Raw genomic sequence first — 11,057 nt, forward strand, 5'->3', positions numbered from 1 at the left:
TGACATAACTGTTAATCGTGTGTTTGGTAATGTCCTTGCTTACGTGTACACCATTGAGTTAGTTTCAGAAACGCGGTCTGCCCCACGCGCACATACTCATCATCCTGGCGGAGGAAAGTAAGTTGCGCACGGCAGAGGACGTCGACGACTTGGTTTGCGCCTACCTGCCGGACCCGGAAACCAACAGGCGCTTACACACGTGCGTCACGTCGCACATAATACACGGGCCTTGTGGAAGGGTCAACACACAGTGTCCGTGCATGGTGGACAACTGTTGCTCCAAAGACTACCCGAAACCATACGCAGAGGAGACTGTGTATGTTTCGGACGGCGGTTACCCAAAGTACCGACGACCGAACGACGGTCAAGTGGTTCTTTTGAGAAATCACGAGGTCGGCAACGAGTACGTAGTTCCTCACAACCCTTACCTCCTGGCAAAGTACGACGCACACATCAATGTCGAGGTGTGCTCTTCCATAAAGAGCGTCATGTACATCTACAAGGGACATGACTGTGTGATGCTGGAGGTTTTTGACCAGGATGAACTAGCCAAGTGAGTGTTCATTGAAATTATAGTTATAGAAATTGTTGAAGCAATATCAATACTATATTTCTTTATTTGTGTGTAAGAGTTATATAATATATATAGTTATATAATATATAATTGTATGTATGTACATTTGTACATCATGGCACATGATTACTATTCCATCATTATTAGTGTAGAACAATATTTTATGCATTCAATTTTATGTATTAAATATTTTTCTAATCACTCTTGGTATACATTATGTATTTTTAGATTGTAAATTGCAGCATTTGTGATTGGTGTAGTTAAGAAAAATACTTACTAGCGCATGAACTCTTATCAAATTAGGTTTTTTGTCAGTTGTACACACCATATATTATTGTACGATACCTTCCATTATTTTAATGTATTATATTATATATACTTCAAACAATATCAAAATATCACTAAAATTATATTTCAACTGTACACATACATAAATACATTAATTAAGCAGATTTTATAAAAATTTACTAAGACGTGGTACTCTGCCGTACCTCCGTGTACTTTTTTTTATTGACATTCGATAATTGTTATTGAATTGTGTTTCAATACTTTGCTACATGAATAAACTTACAGAGGTTGGGTTCTTAGTTTTGCTACTAGAATACAGCAATATCGGTAGGCACATCATTTATATTATGTAGTATGTAATAATTGTGACTACATCTTTGTTTGTTAAATATTAATTATCACGCAACACGCTTATTCCAACTCCACATTAGTTGTAAACGTCGACGCCATTACTACAGTAGACTTATTATAGATTATTACTATTTTTGTACGAATGACACTTTTATAGTATTCATTCAGTTCCTTAGGTATATCCACCACGATTATAATTCGAATACTTATATTTTTCACTTACACCTTCTCCAACTGTTTCCTATTGTAAATGTCTGTTCGTTTAAATGACTCTACGTTATAATAGTATATAATTTGATTCTCGCTCAGCCTGATACAATAATTATAACAATTATTACAACACTTGACAGTAAGAAGATATAGCGTTAGCCGTCTTATACATAGCATTGTATTTGTTTTCAGTTTCGTAAACACAAGATACGTCAGCCCGCCAGAAGGCATCTGGCGGCTGTTTTCGTACGAATTGCACAAGAGAAGTCACACGATCGTCAGACTTCCTGTCCACCTAGAAGGTCGACAAAACGTCTACTTTGCGCCGGGACAAGCGCAAGAGCGGTTGCAAAACGAAGCTCTACATCGTACGAGGCTAACTGAGTTCTTCGCGCTCAACATAAACGACGTGGAAGCTCGACAATACCTGTACACCGATATACCGACGCATTACACGTGGAACGCGGCTCAGCGGACGTGGGCGCGGCGCCGGAGAATGATGGCAAACGAGACGTTGGCTCGGATGTACATCGTCAACCCGCTGGATCGGGACCGTTTCCACTTGCGACTGCTACTACTGAACCGAAGAGGTCCGCAGTCCTTCCAAGACATAAGGACGGTGGACGGGGTCGTTCACGGAACGTACACCGCGGCGACAGTCGCACTCGGGTTATTGGAAGACGACCGAGCGTGGCGGGCCTGTCTGACGGAATCGGCGGCGTTGGACACACCGCGGCAACTGCGATATCTGTTCGTCACGATACTGGTGTTCTGCGAGCCGTCAAACCCGCTGGCGTTGTACGAGGCGAACGAAGCAAACCTGATGGAGGATTTCAATAGGCGCCTCCAAGACGTCGACCGCGCGAGGGCCGCGTGTCTGAACGCCATCGGGGATCTACTTCGTGCGCACGGAAAGTCGCTGGGCGACTACGGTTTGCCCCTGCCCGACCCCCTAATGCTGGAACCGGAACAGAACGACAGACTGTTCCAAGCAATAGACGCGGCGGCACGGTGGGCACAACAGTTGGACGACATGAACGCCGAACAGCGAATGGTGTTCGACCGCGTAATGGCGGCCGTCGACGACGGCCTAGAAGCAGCGAAGACTTTCTACGTCGACGGACCTGGCGGCACCGGAAAAACGACTCTGTACGGATGCCTCATTTGGTCGCTCCGCAGTAGTGGCCCGTCGGTGTTAAGGTCTATTTCCACATGTCCGTTACGGGTACGGGACGGCAAAAATAAAAATGATCGTTGACATTTGTTTAAATGCACCTATTTTCACATGGACGGAACGGGTCCGATCCGGGATGGCCGGGTGGTGTCTGGGGAAAAAAATATAAATCGCGACGATATTTTCTCGGCCGACCTGGATTCAATTTACCCGTCCCGGTCCGTATCGGATATATGTAAATACCCTACCGGGAAAAATAGTACAAAAACATGACTTTGGCTTAACAATTTCGATTTGCACTGACTTTAACATATTGGCAGTTAAATAACATATCATATAAAATTTAAAAGAACTTATTATAAATTATAAAATATGTTAAGTTATATTTTACTGACTATTGGAACTATACTCATAAACATTTTTAATAAAGTTAATATTATATTAATATTTTTGTTCATTGTAGAAAACGGTATATAAAATATTTAAAAATATAGATTATTATTTAAAACTATTGTCTAGGAATTGTAGTTATACAATATTATTTTAATTTTATATTACTTATGTTTGCTATAATTTGGTATCTATTATTATCTATATTCTAAAAATAAGTTTTATTTTTATATTATTAAATATTATTTAAAACGTTGTAATAATATTAGATATTGAATTATTTTATACCTACCGATTATTATCAGTTATCCCTTTGAAGTTTGAAGTGTAATGACGTATTTTGTCACAAGTTAATTTATTCATTTGGTGTATAATTTTTATAACCAACATAAATTTCCATATTATTATCAACGTTATTAGATTTTTAGTTGTGTTCTTAACAATGAATAACGAAAAATTAATAGAAATCGTACGTAGTCATATAAGTTTATATGATCTATCTACTAGTGAATATTCTGATGCTAACTACAAGGAAAAAATTTGGAAAGAAATCGGTGAAGAAATGAAACAACCAGGTATGTTAATAAGATTATTTTAAAAATAATTATTTACTAAAATTATCAACTATCTTTTCACACTATATAAAACTTATTAGCACACTATTTTTATATATAAATATATATATAGCCATATAGGTATGTTGTATTTATTATTATTATTATTTTAATTATTATTATTATTATTAAGACTTGCGTCTATCAAAATAAAGAAAATCCTCAGTACATCCTCATACGATACATTGAAAAATAACAATATCATGTAAATAATTTCAAAACTGCAAAATAAATGTTTATTATTATATTTAATAAAATAATAACTTATAAAATTGTATATACTATAGTAGGTTATAATAAAAATAAGTAATAAATAATTACATGATGATAAATGTTTTCAAATTTTCAAATTTTGCCATGAAACTGAACCAGCTGAAAAGCTAAAATATGTTTTGTATATGTCTCTGACTGTAAAAGCTTGTTGTGTTGCATTTCCACCTTGAGCTGGCATATTTTCTAGTGTTGAAACTTGTGTGGTGGTAGAAAAATTATTTATTTCAGATGAATGTTTATAATTAGAAGCGGTGTTTTCGTGTTTTTTAATAAAATTATGCAAAATACATGTCGCTAAAACTATTTATTGTATTCGTCTATTATAAATTCTGTACTTTTGAACCAATATTCCAAAGACATTTTCAGAGCAACGTCTGGCTCGAGACAGCCAGCTCGAGATAATTATATATTCTTTTTGAGTCATCATCCAACTGTTTACCAGGGAAAGGTCTTAAGAGATTTCTTTTCAACGGAAAAGCTTCATCCCCCACAATCACATACGGTGCCTTATTAGTGGTGCCAGGCAGTTCAGTATCGTCTGGTATATTTAATTTTCCTTCATCCAATGCCTTTCCAAATTTTGAATGTGCCAATATTCCCCCATCACTGTTCTTGCCGTATGATCCAATATCAACAGCTATAAAATTATACTGCATATCAACTAATGCCAGCAACAGTACCGAGAACGTTTTTTTATAATTGAAAAACTGTGATCCACTTTTCGGAGGTGCTTGAATAACGATGTGTTTTCCATCTATTGCGCCAATACAGTTAGGGAAATTCCATGTACTCCAAAATTCGTTAGCGATTTCTTTCCAGGTCTCCGTGGTTGGCATTGCCATTACCTCTGGCATTAATTTTGGGAAATTATACTACATGTTTCAATTACAATGTTGTAAACTGTAGTATGGCCTAGACGGTAACTGAATGAAATGGTTTTCAATGAATCACCAGTAGCCAAGTACCTATAAAAAATAAATTTATAAATATAATATAATTATACGTTTTTAAAACAAAAATTTATCGTATCTACTATTTAGTTTAAAATCTATATTTTAGTTAAAGATGTAAAATATATATAGGTACTCGTGAATATCCATTATAACATATTTAAGAAATAAGAAAATTTATATAGATACTGTGTTTATACATTTTTAAATTTTTTGGGTACAAAATAAACTGTTTTTGAGAAACTTTGCTTAAAATGTTCAATCCTTATCTATAAAAATTTAACATTTCATAAATTTTTAACTAAAAAATATTTTATAAATTTTCGAGATTTTAATGAGTTCTATCAAAATGCGAACTTTCAATTTTTTAAAAATTATGACTAACGAATTTAGATTCGTTCAAACCAGATACGTATAGGTACCATTTATGAGGAATATAGTATTAAATTTTGAACATTTTTGATCAACTTAATTTTTTTCCTGACATTTCTAGAAAAATACAAGACAATTTCAACTATCTATAAATACCTCAAAAATATAGTCAAAATATTTTAATGTAAAATATCATGTATAAAAAATAATGAAATGAACATGTTGTTTAAAAGTCGTATAAACACGGTAATTAATTTTTGAATTATAACAATGAAAACAGAGAAACCATTTTGTTGAATAATCGTCGAAATAAAAATACCACAAGTATAATGTATCTTATTCTATTCAAAGGACACTGCCCGTTACTTGTAAAATAAATAAATAATTGAAAGACAATAATATTCATGAAAACAATTATTGCTCTTTGTACATTTCAAAATAGTTATAAATGTTTATTAAAGTTGTCAAATGTTACCATTTTAAAATTGAAGTATATTTTAAAATTGTATTTATAATATTAATATTTTATATTTTAGCTGCCTTATGTAAAAGTAGGTGGACAAATCTTAGAGATCAGTACCGTAAATCATTGAAAAAAAAGGTTACAGTCAGTGGACAAGCAGCGAAGAAAATGAAAAACTACAAATATGAGGACCAACTCAGTTTCTTAAAGCCTTTCTTCCAAGAAAGAGACACTATATCTAATATAAATTATGAAGAAAGTAATACTGATGATGAAGGTTTAGGAAATGTGGAAAATGGACAAGATGAATCGTTCGAAGTAAATGTTGTTGACAAACCCGACATAACAGAAAACGATACAGCAACTGATTTCCAAAATTCAGCAGTTAACCGTAGTGCATCAGGTAAAATAAAGAAACGTTGCGAAGAAAAACCAGTTGAATCTGCTTCTTCGATACTCATGAAATATTTTATAAAAGAGAATGAGAAAGAATTAAAAGAAAAGTCAGCAAGCGCTGATCCAGTTGATTCATTTTTGAATGGTATTAGTGTAACGATGAGGACATTTACACCATACTATTTGAATTTGGCAAAAGCCAAAATATTTTCTATTGTTCAGGACATCGATATGCAACAAATAATGGAAAACCAGAAGCCTGAGACAAATAGCTACAATAATCCTACATCGGCTACATCTTTATTTCAAATGTCTGGGCATCCCATTTGCCCGCCATCTCAAATAAATAACAGTTTGTATCAAAATCTATTATCAACAACACCCTCATCCTCATATCCAATTAACGCAAATTATTCATCTGAAATTTTAAACACAGAAGTTACTCCAAAATTACCATTAGATATGACTCAAGAAAATCAAACTCTGTTTTATACAAATATCAACCCTCGAAAGTAAATTTGAAAAATATCTAACTAACGCGTTTTAGTAAATATTATATAAAATAATAATTTATTAAAATAATTATAAAATAATATTTTAATAAAGTAAGTATTTTTTTTAATTTTAAACAGAGAATGTATTAAATTAAATCGACAGTTCATTTTTATATTTTTTTTAAGAAATCATTAAACACATTTGATTTTACAAAACCAATTTTATTCTTTTATTTTTTTATTTTTTAACTAGTACCATTATTTTTTTCAGCATTACATCTCTTACAACATATTAGATAAGTTGAGTAATTAAAATATAGGTATTCTAAACAACGATACTTTAGTCTTAAACATTATATTAGTTAATAATTGGGCGATATAATTATTTACCTTAAAGTTACAGCGAGTCGTTCTCTTGGAGGTATAGGTTTTCGCCAAAATGTCGTTTTTTTTTTAATATCATCCTCAACTTTATTTAGTAAAACATTAAATGAATACATAGACATTCTAAAATATTCATAAAATTTACGTTCATCATCTACTAGTTCTCTATACAAAGTATTGAACTCTAATTCAGTGCCACGCTTTTTCCATGCTTCGTGGACCCAAAAACGTTTTCGTTTTCTTGATGCTGTTTTAGTTACAGCAGAATATAATTCTTCTTCATCAAGCAGTAGTGCAAACGCAATTAAATTTTTTTTGTTTGTCGTCATATTCAAATCTAATAACTTAATATAGAACAAATCACGTGTATACTCTTCAAGTGCTGTCAGTCCGGGTGACTTGAAACTGAGCTGTGGAGGAAAATGAAGCTCCTATCTCACAATTTTTACCCAACAAATTACCCCCACCTCAGAAAAAAATCATATTTATCCCAAAACTGATTATAATACATTCAGATTAGGCACACACTTATAAAAATAAAAACCCGTCCAGGTCACAGCCCGGACTCTCCCCGTATATGTGTAAATAGAGCTTCCGTTACGGGCACGGTCGGCCCGGACCCGTCAAGTGCCCGTAACGGACATGTGGAAATAGACCTTTATGCGTCGCATTCACCGGGATCGCTGCGTCACTCATGGACGGAGGCATGACCGTGCACTCGACGTTCGGATTGCCGTTCGGCACGCTGACCGACGACTCTACATGGACCATCACCATGCAGTCCGAGCGAGCGCGCAAGATACGCGACGCGGCACTCATCGTGTGGGACGAGGCGCCAATGTCCCCGGGACTGCAGCTGACGGTGGTGGACCGCCTGCTCAGGGACGTCATGGGATCAGAATTACCGTTCGGCGGTAAACCCATGCTGTTCGCGGGCGACTTCAGGCAGATATTGCCCGTGGTCCGAAGAGGATCGAGGGCTGACATCGTCATGTCCTCGATCAGGCACAACAGTCTGTGGCGTGGCATGGAGCGCTTTAACCTGGTCCGCAACATGCGCGCCGACAACGACGCGCGCTTCGCCGCTTGGTTGCTCCAGCTCGGCAACGGTCGACTGCCCGCGGTCGACGGTGTCCCAGACACCGTGCAAATCCCCCGGGCAATGACATGTGACGTTGCTGATCTCATAGATTTCGTCTATCCGGAGCAAATGTCGTTGGCCAACGTCGACGACTTTTCTCGGAGAATCGTTCTGTGTCCCAGGAACGACGAATGTCGAGCCGTCAACAGGGACGTGCTTCAGCGCGTCGACGGTGCCCAGAGGAGCTACACCTCCATCGACACCGTGGTCGTCGACGATCCCGACGAAGTGGCCAATTTCCCCACAGAATTCCTCAACAGTTTGGAACCGGACGGCCTGCCGCCGTACCGGCTGACGTTGAAGGTGGGGTCAATCGTCATGCTGCTCAGAAATCTCGAACCGAAGAGACGGCTGTGCAACGGCACTAGGTTGGTGGTCACCGAACTGCGTCATCACAATTTCAAGGCCAGGATTTTGAACGTTGACGCACAGGACGATATAGTCGTGCCTGCGATACCGCTCACGTCCAGCGGCGAGGACGACCTGCCCATCATAATGCGGCGCGTTCAGTTCCCGGTGAGGTTGTCGTTCGCCATGACCATCAACAAGTCACAGGGTCAGACGTTCGACCGAGTGGGTCTGCTACTGCCGTCGCCCGTGTTCACGCACGGGCAACTGTACGTGGCGTTCTCGAGAGAGAGAAACGCACAGTCACTGAGAGTCGGCATGTACACCGATGTCACCAAGAACATCGTGTACAGGGAGGTTCTGGACTGATGCGTTGGTAATCATATCGGTTTAACACGGCTAATATATTTTTCAAACAAAATATATTACGCTGCTGTTATTCTCGAAACACTTAGCTCTGACACGGTTAATATATTTTTCAAACATAATATATTATGCTGCTGTTATTCTTGTAAGATGTCAAACATAGCTCTGACAAGGATAATATATTTTTCAAACACAATATATTGAGCCGTGGTTATTCTTGTGCTTTGTGGTCTTTGTGGTGGAGAGAAAGTTTGACAACCTCCACGTGGTTCTCTCTGGATGCGGATTCACTATGATATGAGTTCATAGTGAATTCGTAACTAATGTCAACATTTTTATTGTCATGTTATGTATTCGATAACTGTTATTACCTATAGTAATATGTTTACAATATATCTGTTACATAAACTATATTATGTGCCTTAAACATTATTTGATAATAATTATTAATTTGTGTCATGTAACAATTTGTACAAACTACACCACTGGGAATTGCTGTTAATTTATTTTTGTTCTATTAACGATTGAGATTTTATTTTTTTCATTAGATGTGTAACAATTGCAATTAATTAAAAAAAATTCTTATTCTGAGTAGGAATAATAAACATCATCATAGTTTATAGCGTTTAGTTAATTAAGAATGTTGCTGCTTAACTTATCTTATTTATCGTTTTGTCACTGTATAATTTTTTTATTTCACCATGTTAACATAACACCTGAGACAGGTGTATTTCATATGATATATGGTAAAATTTTGTACGCAATATAATATCACTGTGACTTTTTATTGTATTTTGATTGTATTCGATTTACTTACTGTAGAGCATTGCTTCTTTTAATAGTTGGATTTCATTCATGTATATTACTATTGTTCGCGACTCGTATATCGGGCCGTCTCCGTGAACAATAATGATGTTCCCAATCCGCGCTTCAGCCGATAACAGCGGTTGACAGATAAGTACGCGTAATATCACCGGCGGCGCGAACCGACGGACGCCGACGGCGTCCGTGTTGCGTCTGATGTCCTTTCGAGCCGCCCGTTGTCGTGTGTCCGGCGTCGGCGCTTTTGTGTCTGTTGTCGCCTCTCTCGCCGTACGTCCGGCAAGTTCGTAGCCGCAATGCCGCGTACCTAAGAGTTGTCCTCGCGTGCGTTTTGGCGTTACCACGGCATATCGAGCCCGTGCGTCGTTGCGATCCTAATACTGTGCACGACTGCACGAGTTACTCAGAAATTGCTGTAAGTCCGATTCGGCTGTCGTTTAGACTGAAGTCAGCACAGTGCACCGTGCGATATAGTGCGTCCGTTATTTCAATTATCACGTGGTTTTGCTCGTGGTCGAAACCGACCGGTTCAACGCTGTCGTCATCGAACAAGTGTCGTTGGACCTGTCAACATCATAATATATCGCGGTACTACTGGTCGACTGGTTGGTGGAATTGAGTTATCAACTAATCAGTATCTTCACGCATATCACGGTCGTATCATCATTATCTGTTATTATTATTGTTTAATTTACGTGTCCCCGTGACCTAGTTACGGTCTTATTATAATTTATTGTAATTTGTTACTTGTATACGTACGCAAGCCCTGTGTTTGCCGTCGTTTATTATTATTAATTTTACTGTGGAGACGTCCACCCCAATTTTTATGAATTGTTTAATACATATTATTATATCATCATTATTACACCATCAAAATTTGAGTTCCTTTTATTTATAGTTTTACCATCCTACTTGTAAGTACGAGTCTTTGGAGCTAACTGTGCATTAAGAGCTCCATCGGCGATCAACTATAATAACTTGAAATACAACACTTTGCACACACCATGTCACCGAAACTCTATTAGTTCATTTATTTAATATTAATAATTGAGATTTTATTTCATTTTAAGATTTGTATTGCTATAATTTGTTGTATTTTTTATTATGTTATTCATGTTTTTTATTAGTAAATTAGTAATTATTGTCACTATTGTTATTGTTGTTATCATATTTAAAAATGTAATTAGTGTTATTATATTATGTAAATTGGGCTCTGCCCATATTGTTAATAATAAATAAATAAATAATACAAATTGCAATTCATTAAATTATATTAACAACGACAATATTTGATTTTATCACTGTAGAAGAGTAGCGTTCTGTACTTGAAATCGAACTAATCAATCAATATAGTAGATTAATAATATCTATAAAAAATCAATTTCACACTGTATGTGAATATAATTATATTAAAAACAATAATTTGTGAAACAATCAATTGGTCGTA

At 36.5% G+C, this 11,057-nt stretch overlaps 2 protein-coding genes across 2 annotated transcripts; both read left to right on the plus strand.

Moving 5' to 3' along the window:
• Positions 1-258: 258 nt before the first annotated feature.
• Positions 259-2,681, plus strand: LOC111028110. The gene is made up of 2 exons (XM_022306650.1): positions 259-553; positions 1,616-2,681. Exons 1-2 carry the CDS (start codon positions 261-263, stop codon positions 2,679-2,681), a joined length of 1,359 nt encoding a protein of 452 aa, XP_022162342.1. The 5' UTR covers positions 259-260.
• A 5,026-nt stretch (positions 2,682-7,707) lies between these two features.
• On the plus strand, positions 7,708-8,791 carry LOC111028119 (ATP-dependent DNA helicase PIF1-like). The gene has a single exon (XM_022306659.1). It carries the CDS (start codon positions 7,709-7,711, stop codon positions 8,789-8,791), a length of 1,083 nt encoding a protein of 360 aa, XP_022162351.1. The 5' UTR covers position 7,708.
• Positions 8,792-11,057: the final 2,266 nt, after the last annotated feature.

The sequence above is a fragment of the Myzus persicae genome, unplaced genomic scaffold, assembly GCF_001856785.1.
Source record: "Myzus persicae strain clone G006 unplaced genomic scaffold, MPER_G0061.0, whole genome shotgun sequence".
Taxonomy (NCBI): Eukaryota; Metazoa; Arthropoda; class Insecta; order Hemiptera; family Aphididae; genus Myzus; species Myzus persicae.